Source organism: Pteronotus mesoamericanus, unplaced genomic scaffold (genome assembly GCF_021234165.1).
Source record: "Pteronotus mesoamericanus isolate MK-2021 breed Mesoamerican mustached bat unplaced genomic scaffold, CSHL_Meso_final contig_246, whole genome shotgun sequence".
Lineage (NCBI taxonomy): Eukaryota > Metazoa > Chordata > Mammalia > Chiroptera > Mormoopidae > Pteronotus > Pteronotus mesoamericanus.
In genome coordinates, this window is record NW_026555104.1 from 3,308,783 (window position 1) to 3,334,443 (window position 25,661).

The 25,661-nt window shown below is 36.1% G+C and overlaps 1 protein-coding gene across 5 annotated transcripts in view; it reads right to left on the reverse strand.

Annotated features, from left to right (window-relative positions):
• Positions 1-25,661, reverse strand: part of ABCA9 (ATP binding cassette subfamily A member 9) — a 53,511-nt gene that overhangs the window by 24,557 nt on the left and 3,293 nt on the right. For 3 of the 5 annotated variants that reach the window (XM_054573089.1, XM_054573091.1, XM_054573092.1), the window contains exons 2-23: positions 24,306-25,049; positions 23,485-23,586; positions 21,557-21,764; positions 19,376-19,540; positions 18,006-18,109; positions 17,071-17,297; positions 14,575-14,716; positions 14,126-14,311; positions 13,064-13,211; positions 12,213-12,381; positions 11,497-11,558; positions 10,853-10,963; positions 10,248-10,423; positions 9,946-10,065; positions 9,592-9,730; positions 9,025-9,115; positions 6,762-6,901; positions 6,142-6,261; positions 4,883-5,081; positions 3,137-3,303; positions 2,390-2,523; positions 316-453 (exon numbers count right to left, since the gene is read on the reverse strand). In XM_054573089.1, the coding sequence (XP_054429064.1) occupies positions 316-453; positions 2,390-2,523; positions 3,137-3,303; positions 4,883-5,081; positions 6,142-6,261; positions 6,762-6,901; positions 9,025-9,115; positions 9,592-9,730; positions 9,946-10,065; positions 10,248-10,423; positions 10,853-10,963; positions 11,497-11,558; positions 12,213-12,381; positions 13,064-13,211; positions 14,126-14,311; positions 14,575-14,716; positions 17,071-17,297; positions 18,006-18,109; positions 19,376-19,540; positions 21,557-21,764; positions 23,485-23,580 (3,042 nt within the window). In that variant the 5' untranslated portion in view covers positions 23,581-23,586; positions 24,306-25,049. The remainder of the gene's footprint in view (positions 1-315; positions 454-2,389; positions 2,524-3,136; positions 3,304-4,882; positions 5,082-6,141; positions 6,262-6,761; positions 6,902-9,024; positions 9,116-9,591; positions 9,731-9,945; positions 10,066-10,247; positions 10,424-10,852; positions 10,964-11,496; positions 11,559-12,212; positions 12,382-13,063; positions 13,212-14,125; positions 14,312-14,574; positions 14,717-17,070; positions 17,298-18,005; positions 18,110-19,375; positions 19,541-21,556; positions 21,765-23,484; positions 23,587-24,305; positions 25,050-25,661) is intronic. The other 2 variants (XM_054573090.1, XM_054573087.1) reach the window with 2 other exon arrangements.

A 25,661-nucleotide genomic window follows, 5' to 3' on the forward strand; every position in this document is an offset into this window, starting at 1 on the left:
ACCAGGTCCCACTACTTAGGACGACAGATAAGTAAGAGATATAAGACTGAGAGTCATTTCTTTTTCCCAATTAATTGTATTTTCTGTTGTTCCTTTGACCCTGAGTCAACCAATTAAGTCTGTAATGTTATATATTTATTGCTAAATATTATGTATATATGTGAATGTTTATAGTAATGTATATGTATATAAAACATAAACTTTTTCAAGAAGAAGTTTATAAAAATTAAAATGATGCTATTTCAGCATTTCAAAGATTTTTTTTGAAAATTCACTTCTTATGGTTCAGGATAAGGGACATAATATTATACTTACTTCAAAATAGGTGCTCCTGTCTGTCTGAATGTGTTCTGAAGAATTAAAAATTGCAAGTAGTGCATTGCTAATGATATCCATGAGGACAGGAAAGCAGTTGAGCCGTTTGGTATTGCATGCTATTGAAAATCTGTGATCCTGAAATAAAACAAATATGCATTCTAAGTCTTCAGAAAGCCAATACAAAATTTAATGAAAGAATATGATAGAAAATCATTCAAATTATTGACAATACAAGAAGGCTAAAGCACTGAATATAATTAATGTCATCATCACTATATTTAATTGTAAGAAATCCAGGATTTTGGTCTTTACTAACTACAGCATCAGCCATGTGGCTATTTATTCCTAAACTCTCACAAAACCTAACACCTCACATGATTTTTGGCAGAAACACTATAAAACTCTGTAATGTAGCCTCACTTTAACATGGCAGTAGGCTTTGTTTCAAAATGTGATAAATTCATTTTATAGCTAAAGAATGTGTGCATGCTGGGAAGACAGGATGCAGGCAGCTGTTGTACAGAAATTGGTTTTCAAAAACACTGAGCTTGCAATTGCAGCGTGGCATGGAAAATCTCTTTTTAAAGCGCCATTTTAAAATCATTTCACAGTATATGTAAGTCAAGTCATTGTGCTGTACATCTTAAACTTCTACAGTGCTGTATGTCAGTTATATCTCAAAACTTGGGAAAAACACTAAAAACTGACATTTTATATATATTATATATATAAAAACATGATTATTTTTATCCCAAATAAAAAGAATACAAGTAAATTATTATCTATATTGGCCAAAATGTGGGCAAGCTTTGAGCATGTATTTTTACAGTCACAAATACATCAAGTGAATTGTGCCTAACCTATACGCTTAAAGCAATGTTTATTGATATTAAAGGTGTCATTTTAAACCTTTTTTTCCTGAATATACTGGAAACTAACCTGATTAAGAGATATCAATAACTACTTTGATCAAAGGTAATTTCTGATTTTATTCTTGGCATGGAAATTATTCCTGAAAATTAACTAAAAAACTGCAAATGGTCAAGCTTTGTGCTGATTTGTACATTTAACATTATCTTCTCATCTTTTTCCATCTGTCTAATATAGGGATCTCTATCCAAGCTCCTGCAGGGCCTAGGCAGGTGGTATAAAATGCGAAGTATGGAGATAGAGCAAACTGACAAGTAAAGTCTGAGTATAAATTGGACAACTGTTTCTCTGTTCCAACTGTAGACTGCCAGAATTGTCATATGAAGGAATTTTTTAAGAGAAGCCAATTTAAATTTTTATGTGAAATATACCAATATTAAATATTTCCAAATAAGGCAGTTCTCAACCTTTAATAAGGCAGTTATTCTCAAATTTTAATGAGCACACTGATCTTCTGCAGACCTTATAAAAGTGCAGATTCTAACCCAGGTCTCAAGTGGGGACTTGGGTTCTGCATCTCTAACAAACTCACAGGTGATCCAAGATACTGATACATAAACCACATTTCAAGTTGCATGAGTCTGTTAACATCAGATTCATAAGGCATTTTCTGTTAACATCATGGAACTGAGCATAAATATTTATCTAAAGCTTTGACCTCTTCGTACAAAGTGTAAAAGGTAGGACTTGAGCTTCCCCCCACCCCCACCATAAAAACCACAAAAAATTCTACTGTAAAAAAAAAAGAGCTAATATTTCTTTTTGGTAACTGGAGCTGAAGTTCACAACAGGTATTAATCAGATATATGTCTGGAGGATTTATCGAAATATCATTTGAGCTGATATTCATTTGAGAATGAAATTTAAATTAAGGATTAAGATGGAATACAACTGTTAATAAGGTTTAAATTCATTATTAATGGTAGCACACATTGTAATAAGGAACAAAATCAAACAGTATTTATTATATATTATATGCAGGCTGTGGGCAAATAATTGTAGTCCAGTTTCTCCTCTAAAAATGAGAAATATCCTTCCTGCTTTCGTCAAATTGGCCTTTTACATCGGTGGATATGTATTGTTCAGATTCTGTGCCCATACTCCATCTTTGGTGAGATGTGGCAATTGGAACCCTACCTACCTTGCCATCACCTGACACAGTGATAGCACCATTGTATGACGGCTCGCTGGGGCCATATCTAGTTCCAAAGGCATCCACTTCCAAAGCTATGTTCTGTTGCCTCAGTGAGTGTATAAAGTTTTCAATGCTTGACCCTACCAAGAAGGTAAAGATCAAAAGAAGTAAACATGTAGTAAAACAATAGTCAAATAATATTGAAAAAAAGGAAATAATGTCACTCAAAGCGTATCATCATAAGGACTGTCTAAGGATTTCCTTAAAAAGGCAGAATTGATGGTGTGGTACTAAAATTGATTCCAAGGTTACTTTACCTAGAGGCTAGGCATTTCCCTTATAATTGTTATTAGTGTAAAAATACTATTTAAAATTAATGTCATAATTCTTAAAGATACTAATCTTTTATTTTCTTTGAAATTTGGAATATATTTTCTTTCCAGAGCCCATGAATGCATAGTGCTTAAAAAGTGTTACGGGAAGACCATCACAAAGATCAGCCAATGGCTTGCCTACCTAAATCCCTTTTCATTGTTTGTGCAATAAGCTGTAGGGTTTAAGTAAACTTGAAAAATGTGTTTCTAAAACAAACTCTCCAACCCTGTATTTTCCTTTTTTAAATTTATTGTTTTGCTTGGTCCCTTAGGTGCTTTCTAAAACACACAGGATTTATTTTTTCTTCATGATTTATGTTGTCTGGGGAATCCTTCAACAAGACCTGCATTTCAAAGTTTCCTTTAGCTCCATGTTTACCTGTTTTGTTGATGACCAATAAGTGCGTCAGAGGGGTCTGAGGTGGTTGTCCAGGTGAGAGGAAGTACATATTAGGAGACAGTCCCCAAGAATAACTCTTTTGATATAGCTCATAGAATAGATATCCCAAAAGTTGAGGGCAAAAGCTAATGCCCAAAAGCAGTAACCTGTATTTAAAAAAAAAAGTCAGAGAAAAATATTCATGCAGAGCACTTCTGTGGGTTTTAACATTTGGGGAGATAATGGATGTTATAATAGAAATAAATTATAAACACTAACCAAATATATGAATCATGCTTTTCTGCCCCTTTTCATCTTTCTAAAATAAGACAGTTCTTACAAAGCTACCGTTGGTATTTCTGTCCCTCCAAATGCCTCCCTGTACCTCTTTTAAACACTTCATTCAAGCTTATGAAATCTGCTGATTACGACTCTTAAATCGCTCTCTCCCTAGAGCCCACTTCTTTGCTTTGATTCAGTCTTGTAATTTTTCTTTCCGGGAGACCTCCGCAAGCTGACATATCGCCAACATCCAGTCTTACGACACTCTGAAACTTTCCCTTCTCCTATCCCTGATTTCTATAAATTACATTTCCTTATTGACTTGGGCTCTAATGCTCAATTATTTTACACACATTTCTCTCCCATACATCCTTTTTCTAAATGGTTGCAAATTTCTATTTGTCATATCATCGTTACTACTTGCTTCTCCTTCTTCTGTCTTCTACTCTTCAATTTTGGACATTAATTATCTCTTTCCTGACCTCTTTCAATATTGTCCTAAATGGCTCTTTGTTTTATATCTTGGGGATAGTGTCTACTGTCCCCAAGCCACTTGCACTGCTGCTCTATTAAGTTTCTCAGCATTCTGTTCTAATTATATCAATTGCCTGTTCAAACTGAAAAACAAAAAACAAAAAACAAAAAAAAAACCCATTCAATAGTTCCTTATTAGTCATAAAGTCCAAACTCTCTAGCTCTATGTAATATATAGTCAAAATTATTTTTACTTTTTGCATACTCTATGTTGCAATTAACTCAAATTAATAACAGCTCTCTGGACTCCTCATGCATCTCCATGCTCAGAACTGCTGTCTGAATTTCTACCCTCCTTTTTCTTCTTAGCTAAATAGTCTATTTTTCTACACCAAATTCATGTAAAGTTCTTTTTATGATACCACTACTTGGATATAATATCTCTCACACTGAATGCCATAGTTGACAATAATGTCTGATTTTGTGCTATGCTTTTTTAGTGTACTTCTAATCACCCTCAGGAGCCAAATCTCATGTCTGATTTATTTTGATGAGTGTACAGATGTGGACCACAGTGCTCTGCAGAGGTGCTCACACACACTGTTGCATGAATAAGTGTCCTGGGTGGAGAGCAAGGGGGTGTTACTCAGTGAAGAGCCTGAAGCTGTACAGAGCTGCAGAGATTTCATATTGTGACGTCAAGCCATGGCCAAGATAGGCCAGGCACAGAGACAAGCCTTTTGGGTAGAGTTCCAGGGCTAACTTTCATGTTCTGATAGACTACTTCAATCTTTTGATAGGAGCAAACTTTGTGGGAAATTAAAAGAAAGGCCACATACTTTATCTGTTTCCATGACATAGCAATTAAAAGTTGGCTTCCATGTTAAACAGGCTGTATACTGTTGCTGAAATTTATGTTATCTGAGGTAGTTTTTTTTTTCTTATTTTGAACATGCTGACCAAACATACCTGAGGCACGTGGATACTCACATGGTCATCAGAGTTTTTCTTTCCTTCTTTAACTTTAGGAAGCGAACTTTCGCCATTGCACAGGTCTGCTGCCTCCAGAGTGCCATGCCGCTGACCACTTCTTTTGTCTCATTAAAGGAAGACAAAACTTGTTCCAGCTCAACAAGGCTTCCTGTGTCTTTTGTCCTATCACTTTGTAACTGTCCCCAAATTCCAATATCTATAAAATGTAAAATCAGTAATTTATGAAGTGCCATTTTCAATGTGCATTTTGACTTTCCTATGGTCATCTTTTCACCACATGGTGTCAGAGTAGAGTCTTGACAAAGACAAGTAATCTAATTCATGGTTTTACTTGAGCAGCTACTAAAGAAATGGGAATGAAGCAAAAAGAATGTTATACTACAAGAAGAAAAAAATGATATAATAAAAGAAAATCTTGTATTTTCTGAAAAAAATTCTGTGTGTATAGCTTTGAAGGACTTAATTCATTCTAAGGAAATCAATGAAAAGAAACCTATATTTAGCTGAGAAGAAAAATCTATTCATTACAAGAGATAAACTCTCTTAGTATTTCTGAGCAGGTAGAAGAGTTAATGCATATGATAAAAGTTACTTTTTTTGAAAGAAAAGCCTAGAGAAATTGATCAACTCAAGACTTTCAGAAAGCTGTATGAACATTAAAAGGTAAGTGTAACCACTAAGAAAAGATATCAAGTGTATAACTTCAAAAAGGATTTTAAAAACCCATTTGGATCAATTAGAAAAAAAAACCCAGGAAATAAAAAAGTACAGAAAAGAGTAAACACATAGGATGATAGTAAACCAGATCAAGTGACTATCTTAGTCATTACAGAGAAAAGGCAGAACACTTTCCAAGTTATGACAATTAGACTGACAGAAAATCTTTCAACAGCAATAATGGAACCCTGAAGTCATTGGAATGATATCATCAAAATGCTACAAGAAAATGAAGTGTCAATCTACAACTCTCATTTTCTTTTCTCTATAGCTCTTATACACAAGGAATATTATATTATGTATTTGTTGTCTGCTCCATGAGGATCTAGTCTTAAGCACTGCGATATTCCACGTGCTTAGTAAAATGCATGGTACAAAACAGGAAATTCAAGATGGGAGACCAGCATTTCTATCTGCTCTACATTTTCCCAACACCAGACTAAATCGTTACATTCCCAAAGCACATAATTTCATCACTCAAAGTATATTTTCAAGATAAATATTCCATAGGAAGACAAAATTCAAATGTATTTTTTTACCTGAGTCATCAATAGCTGATTTTCCTTCTAATTTCAAGAATACCTCATTCAAAGTTGTCATGGAAACACCATAATTCTGAATGCCTTGGTTAGAACATCTATCAAGATCCCTGTAAAGGTCTAAAAAAAGACACAAAAATGCATTAAAAAGGATATAATTTATAATAAGATTGATAATAACTATATTTTAAAAAAATAGAAAATATTTGTGATAGACCAAATGCATTAATCAGTTATGATATAGATATTCCCTTATTTATAAAATACTGTATACAGTGTGTTAGTTTCCATGTCTTCTTGAGTATAAAATTTTAAACATTTATTTTTTCATTCTTAGAAAACAGTGTGTGAGGGATTTTGAAATAAATTATTATATTTTATTTAATTTGTTTTTTTAAATATTTAATTATTAGATTTTGAGGAGTGTTATGGATGAATTGAGTGTGTCAACCCAAACTTTATATGTTGAAACCCCCATTATTTAAGAAATATTTTCTAGAAAGTAGAGATTTATGCTTTCATGTTAGGGAATAATTGTTAGGCAATACAGTAACAAATGCAAAAGAACTAAGGCTATTGTAACATCAATAGAAATAGGTCTGTGGTCTCTACATTGTTACCTGGAAATTTGTTTGTCCTTTCCAAAGGCAAAATATACACAAGCTTTTCTTCACTTTGTGCTGTTAATTTGGCATCAGGGATGTGCTGTTTAACAATTGATGTTATATTGTCTGGATCACACATTTCATTCAAATGCAAACTAACATTTAAAAAGAGTAAATTAAAGTTATTTTTCTTGAACACTATCTCTACAAACAACTGTACTATGTGCTTGTCCTTTCCATAATATTTATGAGACAAGACATATATCATTTCATGGGTGAAGCAAGACATAAAAATACTAATATAGTCAAAACCGTATAATCTATATCACATGGCAGGGGAACTTGTGTCACGGATGTTACAGATAAATTTGACTCAAAGATTGTTATTTGGCGAAAAGAGATATTTGGCTGGATCTTGGCTGGGGTTAGGTGGAGAGAATGCCCAATTTTGTTTCCATCTGCTCAATAACTCTGAATTCTCCCTTCACAGTAAAGTATGAGTTCTGCAGAAACTAGCACTTGAACATGGGAAAAACAAAAACAGAGGTAATTTGGTATAGTCATTAAGAATATGGCTTTATGGTTCTACTGATCCATGTTCCAGAACACGAGTCTCTGAGCATCAGTTTTCTCACCTCTGAGGTTAAACAATACTAATCTCAAAGAATTTCAAAATACAAAGTAAAATATGTATGAGATAGCACAGGGCCTTGCACTAAGTAAACCCTCAATATATATTTGCTGATGTCATCAATTTTTTGGTCCAAAATTTACTCAGGTCAAAGCTGGTCTGCCTTCTTGTGAGACCATATAAAGTTCTTCATGAAATCACTGGATTTTAGAAACCTCATTGTTAGTCACGTGTGTTGAAATTGACTGAGGCCATAGAATGATGAGAGTCATCACAATTGATTTGGATGACATGACCCTAAAAACATCAATTTTAGAAAAAGCTGTTCTGTGTTTACAAGGCCCTGTGCTAAGCATTCTCCAGGATACCTAATAAAAAGAGTAAAGAACCTTCTCTAAAGGAGCTTGTAACATGGCATAGTATGAGTATAATATAAAGCAACATATTATAAAATCAGCGAGGGAGAAGAAAGTTGAGTGAAATCAATTAGGCACTTTGCACATTGTCAATTACTCATTTGTTCAACATTTTTTGTTTTAAATGCAAAGCAAGTATTATTACTTGTATTCCATAAGTGAAGTTACTGAGAATCAAGGAAGTTAATTAAGCTGCACAAGGCAACAATTCGAAATAATGCTTTCAGGGTTCCAGAGGACAGGGTGCTTCTCAAGGAGAAAAACATAACAGACCATCAAGAATGAATAAGATTTAACCATGGTTTAGTGGGTTGGAGGAGGACATGTTAAGCAGATGTCCTATCTCAAGCAGAGACAAGACACTACAGTATGGACCACACCTAGAGAACAGCGAGCGGTTCCTTTTAGTTGGAAGGTACAGGTTCAGTCAGGTTGAACCAAGCAATCATGATGGAATGGTAGATTTGAACAGGTTAAATTCCTGTAGTAAATAATGGGGGTGAGAGGGGATTCATTTAACTACTGGAGATTAAATGATATGAATTTATTTTAAGAAATATTAATATTTTGGGGGAAGTATAGGGAATGAGTCATATTACACTTGCAACCTTGGTCCAAAGAGTCTACCACTTGTAAATTATGTGAGATTGGGCAGATTATTAAAACTATCTGACATGTCAAAGAAGAATAATAGTACCATCTTAAAATTATCTGGAGGATTAAATATGATTATATGAGTATTCCTACATCAATTATCTTAGCAAGTACCTAAAACATAGCCAATACTTATTAAGTGATAGACATTACTTAATATCAATAATAACTATGATCTGGAAGAGAAGGAGACAGAAAAAAATGGAGAAAGTGAATTCAGGGGGAACCAAGAGGAGGCTATTGAAAATGGCCAAAATACACCAAAATAAGCATCTGAAGTATAATAATGGAAAGAACTGGAATATGAATACATCCCTTTTTTGCAAACAAGGGGTTGTGAAAATATTTTCCAGAAATTTTATTTAAATGTAGCCTAATCATCCTTATAGTCTTAATGTCTGCAACCCAACATAGTCTTCATTCTAGCTAAGAGAGAGCCATTGTGGCGCAGTTCTAACACAGATCCCTTGAAATGAACACAGCAGTTGTGTGGCCTACTTTAACATACTAATATTGACATCACCTGTCCTCAACATTTCCAACATGTTCTAATATGTCTCCAGCAATAAGGTCATACCTTAAATGGTAGCCAATGCCCCATTTCTTCTTCAGGAATAGAGAAGAGCCCGCACACTTCAGCTTCCCGTTAGATATAAACACCTTTCGATCTAAATAGATAAAAGAAAACAAATTAAGTACATTGTATTAAGGGGTTATTTTTTTCATTATTTATAAAAGAACAAATCTATTAATAATTAATGTATTTTAAGAGCATGCCCCACTAAAACAGATGCATTCAAATTCTGATTATGTGTAAGCCACTTCCTTTGTCATCCAGTAACTAAAATGATTTGTTAGTTTATTGTCTTGTATATTTAGAAAAATTATCATATATTGGAAGGATCTGTTTCAAGCCGACTGACATTCATATTGAATAAAGCATAATATATCTTTGAGAGGAGCTATATATTTTACAACCAATGCAACAGGATCAGAGTACTTCCATGGCCAAATGTACTCAGGGATGTAGGCATTCAAAGGGGTGATTCTGTTGTCTTGGCAATTGTGTTGGAACATATCTTTATGTATTCCACACATGTCCCCAATTTCTCACTAAGATACTTGAAAGAAAACCCGGAATGACCAGCCAGGATGTCAGCCTCATCCATGAACTGGGTACTGAAGAGAATGACTCTGTCTGATTTCCTCTCTTTAAGAAGGTTCCACACATGGTGCCTTGAAAGAGGATCTGATCCTGCTGTTGGTTCGTCCAGTAGCAGAATCTGCAGTAGGAAAGCACATAAAATCATTTTCCCCTTTCAGGCAACATCCTTTTAAAAGACAACATACTCATAGAAGTTTTTGGAGAAATATCTTAGCCCTTAATTTTTCATGGTAACTGCTCTCTTGCTTTTATCATTTACAAATTAAGTCTGATCAAATACAATTATTTCACAGTCTTAAGTCTGATTTCACCAGTAATTTTAGTTCCATTTACCTGAGGATCTCCTAAAATGGCAATCCCAAAAGTGAGTTTCCTTTTCTGTCCACCGCTTAAATTTTGAGCAAGAATGTCTTGAATATTTTTCATCTCCAAGTCCCGTAAAACACGTTGTACCTAACCAAATAGAGGATATTTGGTGTTCATTTTGAGAACACTGTCATTTTGCTGTTTATTCCAAAGGGACTTTCTGCCCTTTAGATAATTAACTGTGTAGAAATAACACAAGTGCAGTTAGGATGTCCTAGGTAAACAATTTCATTTTCATGCCTATATGTGGCATCTAACATGTAATCTACCTCTTGTTCCACTTCCTGTGGCTGAATCCCTTTTATTTTTGCAAAGAGCCTGAGATTTTCCTTCACAGTCAGGAAGTCGAATTGCACACTGGATTGGGGACAAACTCCAGTGAGCTTGCTGACAGCCTCCAAGTCAGCTGTTTCCGAAAGCAAGTGATTATAGATGGTGACTGAACCTAAAAGTTAAGCGTAGAGAGTTAGCAGCAGGGGCATGTTCCATGCTTTAAGATATTTTTAAATGAAAAAACAATATGCATCGATCACTAGAGTCCTTTAAAGACTTTGTACCTACCTCCAAGGAATACACAGCTGACTCATTAAAAACTTAATGCTCGTAATACATCTGATCCCGTTGGGATGCCAACTAGTAAGCATAAAGCTACTCATCAGGAAACATTTAAACCACAAAGATGTTCCTAAATGAAGAGAACATGAATCTATAGAAGAATAACTTGAAGACACTTCTAAAACTTTTAAATACCTCTGTGTGATTGGTAGTTAATGAAACTACTAACTATGAGAATGAACTAACCAACATAATTAACTACTGAAATGCAGGTAATTTATTTGCCCAGGTTCTTGCCATCAGATAATTGTCCTCTCACCTGCTGTAGGAACTGACAGTCCGCTGAGCATATTCAGCAGCGTTGTTTTCCCAGCTCCGCTGTGACCGAGGAGGGCAGTGATCTGGCCTTCATATACATCAAGTACCAGACCTGGTGTTATTTCAAAGAGATTACAGTCAGAGCCTACATAGTAACTTGACCTTCTCTGATTCTCTGAAATTTTCATGAGCTCTTATAACATGGGTATATTTGGTTAGCAACATTCAAAATAAAATTCATCCCAAAATTATTTCCTTTAAACTTGTATCTGCTATGATAAATATTTTATAGATGTAATATTACCCATAATATATTATTATGTGATTAACAACTTTGGGGGGACAAAGAAGTTTTGTCATTAAAGATAGGCCGACTACAAGAAAGATAGGTTTAGGATTAGAGAATGTGATGTATTGAAAATGAACTATCATACACCTCTCAGATCTGTAGGACATCAGAGGTGCATCCAGCTTTCTAAAATCACCATATGGTTTTTCATTTACTTGGAAGGAAACGCAATATGTTCAAACAAAGGAGCATCACGATAGCTGGAATATCTATCTGGTCTTTATCTACCAAAACAGTATCACGGTGAGACATAGTCTTGAAAGCAAGCAACCAGGTTAATTATGGTATTTTATTACCTTTCAGTGCTTCTACTTTTTCATGCTTTCCTTTTTTATATTCTTTGCTAAGATTTTTTATTCTGGAAAAAAAAAGACAAAAATGTTTTGAGGAGATTGTGGCGGTGGACAGCAGGCTGATGAATCAAGTCACTGACGCTGTGAGGCTAGTGAGGGCTCTCCCGCTTCACGCAGGCCCAGGGGAGCTGCAGAAGCATCGGGGGCCTCTGTCTAGAGGCAGAGGGGTGCCCCTAACTACGTCCCCTTCCCGGCTCTCTGGAGGGTGTCTCTCTCCCTTTTCTGCCTCACCTGCCTCTTTTTTTCCTTCATATTAACCAGAGAACAAAGAGGCACAGGACAGAGCAAATCAGAGAGAAAAGGGGGTGAAAATAACCAGGGAGTGTGGTACAGGGTCTGCCATAAAGAGAGCAGGCAGAGAAAGAGGGAAAAGCGTGAACAACAGAAAAAAGAGATAATGAAGAAGATGGAAATATGAGTATTATTTATTTATTGATGGTTGTTGCTATACCATAAGACAGTACTGAATGTAAATGCAGACAATGTGAGAAAACAAAATGTTATCAAGAAAGAGCGTAGCCCTTCATGGTGTAGCAGCCTGGATATCGGTGGGTACAAAAAGGAATGGAAGGACATCTTTGTCACATGTGCATTCGCCCGGTTGATCTCTGGACTCTGACCTGTTTTTCCTTTGCACCTCCATGGGAGTTACTTATTACCTGATTGCTTCCTTCCCGTGGAATTCTGGAGACACTGGCTCAAAGGAGCCATTAGATGAAGGATCGGAATCTATTTCATTTTCAAGGGTCACGTGGTTAGCGCTTCGGTGTCGAAACCAAAAGGAGGACTTCAGGAAAAACCAGGGAGAATGCTGGTGTCCGTATTCAGCTACGTGAACAGACAGCAATTACATGCTGGCTCAGCCGCCACTTTGAGGATTACAGTCACCAGAGCAGTTAGCAGTCTTCATCTAGTTCTGACGAGCACTAACAATGTAATTACCCTGAATCGCCTGTCAGTGTCTTTTTTTTACAAAGAAACAATCTAAACTGTTATGGTAGAGCAAATCTTAGAAAGTAATTCTATAAACATCCCTGGCTGGTGTGGCTCAGTGGATTGAGCACCAGCCTGCAAACCAGCAGGTTGCTGGTTTGAGTCCCAGTCATGGCACATGCCTGGGTTGGGGGCCAGGTCCCCAGTTGGGGGAGTGCAAGGAGCAACCAGTTGATGTATCTCTTACACATCCATGTTTCTCTCCCTCTCTTTCTTCCTCCCCCTCTCTCTAAAAATAAATAAATAAAGTCTTTTTTTAAAAAAGTAATTTTATAAACAAAGTACAGAAGACCCTTAGGCTTATTTTAAATTTCTGGGGGGAGAAAAGCTGGCTAACTTATATTTAATACACTGTGTACATTACTTATATATCCCAATATATCCCAAATATTATTTCAATATGTAATCAGTTTAAAAATTATTAATGATATAATGTTTATCTTTGTCCTAAGTGTAGACAGTTAAAGAAATGCAATGAATGAAATTGTGTTGAGTCATAATCATGACTCATACTTACTGGGCAAGATTTTGTCAAAATATAATGTCAATACCAGATAGAGAAAAGTATCAAAAACCAACATGAAAAAAGTAGCTATTATTAGGTTGGGGTTGTTTGAAGAATCCAAATGGGTGTTAGCATTCACATCATAATCCAAATGTATAAGCTGAAAAAAAAATACATACATTGAATATTAAAAGGATAAACAGAACCTCAGGAATTATCATTGTTTTATTATAGACACTGGGCTTGCAAAAGTAAATAAAACATAATTCCTGTCTTTACAGAGCTCTAAGCTATTGGATGATATAATGATGAAACCATCTAACTCACAAGCAATTTGGGAAGTTAAGGGAAGTAGGTATGAAAAGTTTCGAGACCCACAGGCGGCAGCAGGCCAGTCCTCTCAGCGGAAGTGAAAACTCGAGGAAGGTGATACTTGAGCGGGGACACCTGTAGGGTTGCATCTGGCTTAGGACGAGGGAAAAGGAGGGCATTCTGGACAGGGGACAGGATTTGAAAGTAAAATCATGAAGGGCTGAAAGTCCTTCAGCAGTAGGACAGGGGGCAGCAGAATCATTACTTAGTGTGGTCAGATACACTGACTTTACACATAACATAACCCTTCATTTAGCATTTACGTTATGATCTAGTTAGCATCTAGTTATGATATCATAACTAGAATGAATTTTCTGAGAGGGGGTTCAGTTTCATTTAATTTGGATGATCAAAAAATGAAAATGGATTTCTATGGAATTCCTGGTTTTCAAATACTTGTGATAATATCAAGGGCCATGTTTCCTGAGTATGCAATTAGATACGTCTTCACTGGGACAGCCCATTAAAAGTACAAACAGAACCCATCAGCAATGGAGCATCAGCTGGTACAATAGTTAGTGACTGAAAAGGAAACCATGCCAAGAGAGAAAAACATCAAAACATATTTCTCCTATCTCTTCAGTGTGTATAATTACAAAGGTAGATAAGAATTTTAATGTTCAGTATATGCAGCATGAATTATTTGGAGGAATCTGTTTTAAATACTTCGTGAAAAATGAAATAAGTTACATCAGCTCTCACCTGGGCCATTCCAGCAGTGAAAGCAAAAGGGCTGAGGAGGCACAGGACCCACTCCAGGAAGGCGGGAAGGTGTCTGTACAGCGCAGTGAAACCCAAGCTCCCCCAGAAGACCGTGAGGAGGAAGAGGACCAAGCCCGTAATGAAAGGCTTCCTTATCAGGACGCTCATCATGAAGGCTAAAGTTATCTGAGAGAAGAGAAAAACTTCAGGTGGGATGTAACTCTCTGAGAAAAATCAGTAGCATAATAAAAAGAATGTTATAATATAAAATATATTTCATCTATTTCCCTCACCCCCCATATTGTCATATGTACTCAAATACTGCAAACAGAAGAAAATGGGTGTGGCCAAAATCTGTGATAAATAACAAATAGTTTTCCTGAGAAAGTGGAGGAGGGAGGGAAGGGTTTGGGGCGGGGGCAGGAGAGATGTTAAATTCATCAACTCACCAAAGACAGGCCATAGAGAAGAAAGAGGATGAAGACCACCACAAAGCCAGTTAGGACGACAACGTGGGTAGATTTTACAATAAGAGCCATCAAAGTTGCCATAATAAAGATGAAGCCGGCATATATCAAACCCCAGGAGAGCCTTGCACAGAAACAAAGTGTCAATTCAGAGTGTTGCTACCCCATCACTTGACTCCCTCATTTATTCAGCAAATGATCTGTGAAGCTCATCATGTATCAAGAGAAAAGGGAATACACAGCTAATAAATCAGAAAACTTCTCTGCCTCTAAAGTTCATATTGTACAGGGGAAGGTGGGCAATAAACAAGTAAACAGGTAAAATGTGTAGCTAATTACAAAATAAGAAAGAAACTGGGTCATAAAATGAGATTAATTGGGAGAGGTTTTCGAGGAAAACATTTTTGAGGATTTGTCAGTTCTAGGCTTTCATTTGTGTTAGAGTTGAGTAATTGTACAAATACGGTGGACCAAAAATAGATGATGAAGCAGCAAACGTTTTCTCTGAAGAGCCAGAGAGTAAATATTTTAGACTTGTCAGCCAATATGGTCTCTGCTGCCACTGCTCCGTGCTGCCTTTAGCACGAAAGCAGTCACAGAAAACATGCAAATGGATATGGCTGAGTTCCAACAACAATTTATTTATTGACATTGAAATTTAAATTTTATATGAGTTTTTGTGTGCCATAACATATTATTTTTATTTTTCCAAACAGTTAAAAATGTAAAAGGTATTCCTAGTTTGCAGATGTGAAAAAAGGGGGACATATTTTGCCACCCCTGATATGATGATTAGATAAAGATTAGATACAGATACAGATGTACACAGAGACATAGGACATGGATACAGATATATAGATGGATTTGAAGATATGGTATTTCTTGTTATAAATGACAAAGAAGGAGGAAGAAAGTTCTTTATAGGGGAAAGAGAATAAGCTTTCCAATCATGCAAATCTAGGTTCAAGTTTTCTCTGCTGCATTGTAACTATCTGATCCTGAAAGGTAGTAACTTAATCTCTTCAAATGTCCTTATCCTCTACTGAAAAACAATAAGAGAAGAAAGTGAAATGTCGTGTTATGGGTTTACCATGGCATCTGGTCTATACCATGTTCACAATGAACACTAAGTTTTCTTCTAGTCAAAGGGAAAACGCCATCACATTTTGGGAAGTCTTGCCTAATTGTGATGATTCCCTTTGCACAATATACTTCCGTTCATCCGAAACTGGTCATCTCTGCACTCTATGAACTTCTACTTAATTTCACCTGTATGCCATACAAACAGAATGCCATGGCCTTTTCTTTTGGGTTGGGGGGGAGTTCTTATTTTTTAATGCTTCGCCATAAGACTTATTTGATTTCTCTTTTTCTTTTTATCATATTGGTTGCTTTTCTCTGATGTTCTGTCAATTTCCATGCTTCTTTAAAAATACAGTGGCCAAAATTTCCTTCAGGATCAAATTATGCAATTTTAATACAAAAAGAGACACCAGAAGAAAAAAACTCCCATTCTTGACCAAGCCAGCAATACATTTTCTCCACTTTTTGCACTCAGTTTATTGAATATTTCTGGGGGAAAAATAAATTTGGTATAAATTTTTAGTGCTAAAAATGTGTGGTCTTCCTACTCAATAGTATCTAATGTACTTTTAAAGACTACATGGCAAATATCTACAACTACTCTATATGTTCTAAAAATCTTATTTAACACAGAGAATAATATCACAGAGTGGAAAAAGCACATTCAAACTGCTGCGATCTGACTCTAGAACTTATGCTTTTAGTACTATATGTCTCAAAAAATATCATTTGGCTAAATTCATTAAAAAAGTTTTTGCTAATTAGTTCCCTAACTTATATCTCTCAGACCATACTACTTCTCAATACTGAACTTTTCCACTTTAAGTACATTTCCTGTTTAATCCTTATGGCCAATAAGAGATGGATATCATTATCAGTGTTTAACAGAAGAGAAAAACCAGTTTTTAAAGACACCAGGTAGTGGCTTCCTGCCTCCCAGTACTGTTCTCACCGCTCTGCTACACCTCCACCTAGGAAAGCTCTGTGCTTAAAGGGCAAAACATGGTTTTATTCTTCCTTCAGTGTCATAAAAGAATGCATTCAATGTGGGGTCAAAATCAACCACCCTTTCTAATACAGTATCTGAAACATATATTTCATCAAGCATTAGAAACCTCAGGTATATATCCATCATATGTAGTAACTAGTGATTGACAGTCATCATTTGTACTGGTTAATAACCTGGGTTTGAGCAATCTATAGAATTAGACTTTCTTTAATTCAATGAAGTATAAAAAGTATCATTTACCAAGCCTACCAGTTCATCTACCTCATTCATTTATAACAAACTCCTTTATGAAAGCCATCAAGTTTAAATATGATACTTTATAGGTCTAGGGAGTCCAATCGACTCCCTCTGTTTATGCTATGTGACACACTAGCCATGTGGTTTACCAGAATGCTGACTCTCGAAGTCCCATCATTTTCATCAATGACTTCATGTATTTTCTCTCTTGTGCAACATTGACAGATACATAGTATATGAATGTAGAAAAAGAAATGATACAGAAGAAAATGAAAACATCAGTCGCAACTCCTGCTTGGGCAACAAAAGGTAATATCTTCATATTAATCCCAGTAACTGACATGAGCTGTTCCATCACAGAGTGATTTGTTGTGATCTAAGGAAAGATATCAATAAGCAAATTCTTATTATGAAGTTAATTATAACCTCATGCATTTTCTCACAATTACTAGAACTTATGTGCATTCCACATTTAAATATACATGCCCGAGGTGATCTGGCCCCGTGAAGTTCCTGCCACACTCCATTTTCTCTATTTATTCCTTAGAATATCCCTTCCTACCATCTTCACTGGACAAAATTCTACTCAGTCTGGAAGTCTCAGCTGGAATGTCACTTCTGTTAATAGGTCACCTCTGATATTTCTCATCAGAGTATCCTCTGCTTCAGTGTTGGCCTAGCATACCATTTATAATGCCATGACAGAATTTAGACTCTTATTATGAATATATGTCCACTTCTCTCCTCCCACTCTTCAGTATCTCTGGAGAAAAGTACCAGTGTTCTACATTTCCCAGTCCTCGGTGCTCAGTGTGATGGTCTAAATACAGTCATGCACCACGTAACAACACCCTGCTCAGTGATGAACTGCATACAGGACAGTGGTCTGTCACCTGGCGCAGGGACGTGGCCACCCTAACATCATAGTGCACGGGGCACAGGACTGCCTAGTAGTTGTTCAGTGCCTTGTGCCAAATAAAGTAAGTGAATAAATTAATTAAATGATGAGATAGGACAATTCGTGAGATAACCATCCATCAAAATTTAATTTACAATTAATTTGCTTCTTTAATGTAATACTCACTTCTATGATAGCAGCATTAAGGGCAGCTTGAAAAGCTATAAAACCTTTCTCCCAGAACAGTGAAACTTCACATCTGACTTTTTGGTCTATTGTTTGACAATGAGCTTTAGAAAAAGAAGAACACAACATAAACAGGATGGGATGGGACAATCGTGGTTACAGGAAAAATAATAATTTCAAATGTTCCATAATGCACCCCAAGTTCACAATAATATAGAGTATGGTAAGGCTTTTCAGGTGAGGTTTGTAGTGTACACCCAAGGAGAATACACTAGCGTTGCTTTGTTAATATGAAAATCAGTTCTCAACAATTTTTCATTCAGTTGTATAATTCTCTCCATTGGCCAGGAATATTTTGCTGAGCTTTGCTATCTGCTGCTTGTGAAAAAAAAAGTTTGGGAATCATTGAGCAAGAGTCTTTTCTTGAGGTTTTATTTGGACTAACACAGGAGTACACTCATGTGCCACATAACTGTACTTGAATCCACAGCGGGCCACATACAATGATGCTCAAAAATTCCTATAGGGACACTGTGGCCATCATCACATGGCAGCCCAATGCATCCTAAGTGTTTGTGATGACACCGTTGTAAACAGACCTACTACACTGCCAGTCATAAGAGTAACTACATAAAATTATATACAGCCCATAAGACTTGATAATGACGATAAATGACCATGTCACTGACTTATGTATTTATTATACTGCGTTTTATCATTATTTTAGAGTGTTCCTTTCTACTTATATAAACAACATTGGTGGTAAAGCAGTATGCTGCGTTACACCAACAGCCTCACGTATCTCATGTTTACCACATCTCTTGATTGCACCATTTTCTCTTGCGCTTGATTTAATCTTATGGTGTTTTGTACAGGAATATGCTATACAGGCTTGAAGCCTAGAAGCAGCGGACTAGACCGCATGGCCTAAGTGTGATGTAGGCTACACCATTTAGGTTCGTGTAAGTGCACCCTGTGATGTTCACATAACAACAAAATCATCTAATGCTGCAATTCTCAAAAAGTATCCCTGTCATTAAGCAGCTGGTGATTGTAACAGCAAGTATAATTTCTCAATAAAACAATAGATTGAAGGACATGGGCTTTATTTATTAAGAATGAATTTCATTATGTTCAGAAATTAAAAGTATGTATATGTTGTGTATACTTCTGTTCTCACACATGCTTCCTTGTGTCACATAATAGCAAAAAGAAGAAGAAGAAGAAGAAGAAGAAGAAGAAGAAGAAGAAGGAGAAGAAGAAGAAGAAGAAGGAGAAGGAGAAGGAGAAGGAGAAGGAGAAGGAGAAGGAGAAGGAGAAGGAGAAGGAGAAGGAGAAGGAGAAGAAGAAGAAGAAAAATGAAAAGTTACCTGAATGGTCTTTGTGTTCCTTCATCTTGGGAATTCTACCGCCCCAGGAAAACTTTAAATGATATGAGAAGTTATCATTAAAGATGACTCTCACTACATCTATGGAATAGTTTAAATTCAGTTCACTCATGCTTTTTTCATCAGGCCAGCCCATGATTGTTCTTCCTGCCATGAGAGAGAAAGGATTAGTTATGTACGATTTCTGTGTGGTCCAGAGACAGCAGACCATGTCAATTATGTTAAGCTATTTTATGTAAAAGTTGTCTCTTCATTAAAGGCAGTGTTGGTCCTAAATAAGAGGTTCACGGTTGGTGTGTGTGGGGCTGGGGAGGGGGGGATGTGTGGATTCTAACGCTCTAGATAAAATCAGAAGTGCTCTGTGGCAATCCCTTCTATCACAAACAGGTTGTGCCTTTCCAAATGAAATATTTAACCAATAGTTTAAAGCATGATGGATTTGGGATAGTAGCAATGTCAATGCATCCATTTAAACTCATGTACACACAATCTTACTTAAAGTTGAAATATATACAATTTTAAATATGTTCTATAATTATAATATACAGAGTGGGGTAAAAGTGGGTTTACAGTTGGTGAGTATAAAAAACACACAGTTTACTCTTTATTATTATTTATTATCATATTCCTTTTCATATGAACAACCGTAAACATACTTTTGCCCCACCCTGTATATTTCCATTTGAAAAATGGTGTCAATATAGCTAAACTCCAAAGACAGCATAAAATTGCTAAATATGGGGAGTGTTTTCTCAGGAGACGTTGTTCTAGGATTTGTGATGTAAATGAATGGCTCTTACTGACCGAACCCAGGCCACCAACCCACAGTCTGGATTCTGTTGAATGCATCCAACTGGTACAATTCAGCATGTTCCATGGCCCTCGGTATTTCCTGCCATCTGGCAGCTGGAGCAGAGGTTTAATTAGACTCAGGTCCAACCCTCTGGGCCAGACTATAGCGGGTGGCATATTCTTTCATCAGTGCCATAATTTCTGAGTGTCTCACTTTTTGTGATATTAGTGGTCATTGACACTCAGTGCCTAGATCCATTAATTAATTCAACAGGGTTTTTAAAATGATGTTTTATTTCCATCATCTGTTTTTAATTTACTAGTAGAACATGTTTATAAAACAATACTTTCCATCATCTGTTTGGTTATCCAATAGTACAGTTCACGTAGGATAAAGGCTGCTATTTCCCCTTTATAAGTTTTCATAACAACTGGTTTTCTATCATCCTCTAAAGGCAAACATTTTTAAATATTATTACGAAAGCATGCATTTAAATATACACTGAATGAGTTTCAAATCACTGTATTTATTCTTGCTGAAGCTTAACATATGACAACTTGCACCGGTGGGAGTCTCTTTAAGTTGATTGCTGAGGTTTTTTTTTGACACAATCTATTTCTCTCACTGCCTTTCTAGCCACTGGGAAGGTCAAGATTCCTCAAACTGTGAATTTCAGGCACAGGGGTGAGAGAAGTAGACTATTCCACAATGACTTATTTGCTGTATCCCACTTTACATACGTAACAGCTTGGGAACAACATTCTAACACTACGCCACCAATCCAATTACTGAAAGTGGTTTCGGTCGCTCTCAGGTTGGCCCTCTCTGCCCTGCAGTGGCTCCTGGTTTGTTCTTAAGCGCTTAAGAATGCTCTGCATTCTCTTCACAGACCCATCAGGCACCCCATAGCCAGCCTTGTGGTTGTCAGGGCCTCTTCTCTGCTCATTTATATTTTGGGGCTCAAGGAAACACCTGATTTTCTATTTGGTTGTAAATATTGCCCATGGTTTGTTGGTTTTACAGTTTAACTTCTTTTTCAATTTTTATGTATGTCAAGAGATGAAAAAATCATGCTGTCACCATTGGCCAATCTTTTCAGATTCTTCTCACAACATACATTTGCATAATTTTGGATTAGCTCATTGTAATATGGACTATGTAGAGGAAAACCATTTTAACATAAAATTTCCTAAATAGGACACTAGTAAATAGAGTAAGAAAATCCCCTTGATATTGAAAAGGAATAGGCATTAAAGTTGTTCATTAAATCTAGAAACTTAAACATTTAACACAGTTTATCAAGGAAATTCCAAAACAAATTTGTGTATTTCACAAATAAAGAAAGTACCATGAGTTCCTGGAGAACATACCTTTAATGAATGGGGCTGAAGCCACTTTGTTCATTATCTCCTGAGTTGTTTTGGATTCAGGTGCAAATGCAATAACATAATTAGAATCATTAAAATTATCTACACGTCCCAGATTCATTGCAGGTATTTGAGGAAAGTCATTAGCTTGGTGTACGTCAGAAGACAACAGGTATGCAAATAACACTAGAAGAAGTGAAAAAAACCATTCCTACACAGCAATCAGAGAGAAATGAAACAAATCAATAGCTGTTCAACCACAGATTAATCATTCCAAACAATTTAGAACACCTAATTTTTAATGTCGCTTGGATTCCAATCTTTCCTCTTCTCCCACTTTTTAAATGTCCCAAATTTCTTTAATCTGCACATTTTAAAATATGCACATCATCCATCAAGACAGAATTGTAGCATCGGTTCCAATTATAATTGAGAATCTAAGTTTATCATACTCTAATGAAAGTTTTGAAGGCTGGACTGATTCATGAATGGCCCAAAGGTTTACAGTCATGTTGAAACCTCAATGAGAAAGACAAAAAAAATGCTAGGCAGCATGACATAGATAACCAGCTTCCATCAACAGGAGCAAGGTCACGTTTTTATCTTCTGCTTCCTGTCAGGGGCGGCCACCCTGCTGCCTGCGGGCGGCATGCAGCCCAGGGTGGCTATGAATGGCGCCCAACACAAAATCGTAAACTTAACTTAAAACATTGTGAGATTTTGTGTGTGTGTGTGTGTGATTACATGTTGCAATGTATTTAATGTGTGACTCAAGACAGCTCTTCTCCTAGTGTGGCACAGAGATGCCAATAGGTTGGACACCCCTGTGGAAGGAGATAGTTCGAAAACACTGCTCATGTTGAAGAATGTTAAAAGTCTTTGTCATTGCAACAACATTCTCGAATTGTAAATGCAGCAGGATGTATGTGAAGTCCATGATAAAAACACACTTCATTATTTATTTTTAATTTGAAATACTTTAAAAGAAATATGTACCTTATTCACCATATGGTCTTATTTTAGCTATGTGTGTTGGTCTATACCTGTACCTCATCTCTCTAGATAGAGAAACGAACAGATACAATGCTTATGTAAAAAGAATTAAAATGATGGTAGCAAAGCATCTACACAGAGTAGAATACAACTTTTATATTTATATAACCCTTACTCCATGCAAGGATTTTTATATATCCTACTCCTGCCAATCCACGCATTCAATACATATTAGTTGAAAGAACACACACACACACACACACGCACACAATGTTCATAAGATTGAATGTTAATATATCAACCCTTGATCTATGGGTATTTTAGGAGTATCTTTTTAACTTGTTGAATGTATTTTTCTGAATTTACTAAACAGAGCACACCTAATCATTCTTATGATTACAAGAAAATAAATGCTATCTTAATAGCAGCAAAACTTCAAAATGCATTTCTTTTCCTCTTTGTTTATACACCCATTATTTCTTTCAAATTGACATCGTTCATATCTATAGTTCAATTTTATGGAAGTGCTACAGTTTGCCTTTTGAACGCTTTTTAAAACTTGGTCCTAATTTCTGAATTAATTCTGGATTAAGTGCTGCACCTTTCTTTGACTTTAACCCTGACCTCATGCACCTATTCCTTTATGAGTTTCAGATGATTTCAGATGTTAAGATGTGTTGTCTCTGACATAAAGATGATTTTATTTTTCATCATCTGAATATGAATTATTTTTCAAGTGCTTTAAGACATGTAATAATGATATATTTTAAAGGAATCTTATTTGAAATAATAGCAAAGTCCAGGATTTAAAAAAAAAATCCAGTCTGTTAGAAATAAAATATATATGACACATTACATAATGAACATGTGGTATTTGCGCTGCCTGAAAAAAAATATGCCTTCTTCTCCTATGAGAACACGTAGACCCTGAACCATACCGACAAGGTTTCTCTCTTCATCCTCCATTTTTTAAGGACATTCTTGCCGAGAAGAGCCCACGTTTGCTGACCCACGCTTATGTGCCTCTTGCTCATTCTGACCTGCTCGTTTTAAAATAAGGAAATAAATGTGAAGGTGTGAAATAGAAAACATTGTGCAATCAAAAGAAACAGTATTAACAGCTGTTTCAACTTGCTTATGTAGCAAAGAAGGGAACTGAAAAGCTTAAAAAGACATATAAAAGGATGTTCAAGCTCATTGCAGAAGGAAATTGAAAAATTAAAAATTATTAGATATAATTTATATTTACTCTTCATTGGACTGACAAAGATTAGAGAGTTTAATAGAGTCCAGTGTTATCTCCTCAAAGTAACATTGCTCAATTTTCTAATGGGAATAAAGGAACTTTATGCACCGCTGGTGCGAGTGTTGACTGCACACCCTTCCCAGGGATTCATTACCAGTTCATTGCTGCTGACTGCCGTCAGTTCAGCTGCTGGGAACGTATGCCCAGGACATTTTCACGTGAGTCCTTGAGGGGGCCTTTACAGAGATGCTCTTCATAATGTGGGTTATAGTGGCACGGTGTTGTAAACCAGATTTTAATCAATACAGTCTATAGAATGCTATAGAGGGTTCAGAAGCCACCCATCAACATGAAGAGATCTTTAAAAACATAGTGCCGACTTTTTAAAAAGTAAGACAATGTTGAATGTTACGTCACCACATCATTTATACTAATTAACACTACATGCAATACACATTTTCCAAGAATATACAGGAACTAAAGGATCATTATCAAGTATAATGAAAAGATTACCTGTGGCAGCGGGAGATGGGAATGGAGGTTGAGTATAAAATGAGTTATTTAAGGAAATAAATAACCAAAACAAGATAAAAGCTTTGTTTGAACCAATCATTTTGTGTGCCATGAAATCAAAAGTATGATTAACTCCATTTTTATGCACCTTTTATAAGTCCCAAAATGTCCCATGACAACCACTAAAATAAAATGAACAATGAGTCTAACAGCAAGAAAACCCAAAAGCGAGTAGATAGAAATTCTCATGAAATTTCAGAGAATTTCATATTGTTCATATGGCTAAAGCAAAGGGAAGTGGGAAGTAATTTTGAATATAGGATATTGGGGAGAAAATAATATTAACTACACTTAATGATGGTTTCCATGTTCCAGGTAGTTCTAAGTATTTATAAGAATTAGTTTAATCCTCTCAATAAAACTTGAAGTTAGATCTTATTCTCCCCATTTTACAGATGGAGAAGACGGGCCACAAAGAGGCACGGTGACTCTCCAAACAGAGCTAAGGGCGACGCCACCAAGGCTTTAACCCAGGCAGTCCCGTTCCGGAGCCCTCGCTCCTAACCAGGGCGCCGCGCCAGCGTAGAAATTCGCCTGCGGAGTGTGCGGACCGCGGCTCCCTTCCGTGCAGGATCAGAGAGTCTGCCAGCGTCCAGGCCGGCAGCGAGGGGCTGCGGGGGGGATCCGCTCAGGCTTTTAGCCCCAGACTTCGGTTCGTGCCATCGTTGTCAGAAACCCCAAATGCTGGAGCAGAAAAAAAAGGCAAATTACCCTCAAAAGGCAAAGAAAATAACTTAATATTTTAAATTAAACTATATTACAATAAACAGAAAAAACTTTTAAAATCTTCCATTTAATGACCATAAGAAAATCCAAGAAGAAAGGTAAAAATAAATTAAAAATATTATATTAAAAATTCCCATTGAAGTCATAAAGAACATAATATCTTCCATGATATAGAGAAAATTTTGTAATCCTTCCAATTTTTCAAAGAAAATACAAACATATTTGAAAATAATGAGAGATTAAAAATACCTAAAATGAAGAGAAAGATGATTAAAAAAATAAAGTATTTGGTGAAGCAATATCCAAAAAGAAGAAAATACAATTGCAAGAAAAATACGTGATATAAAATACATTGTAAAAAAACACAATGGGAATAACTTTTTCAGAGTTACTGGGAAGACATACATATTTCTCAAAAGGCTCTCCAAGTAGCAAATATAAGTACATAGAAATATCAAAAGTAATATTTATGAAATTAAGAGATAAAGAGGGAAGTCTAAAGAGAATCAAGTTTACAGGACAGGAATGGGATAGCTCAGGAGGGAGTAAATAGTTTATAATGAAATAAAA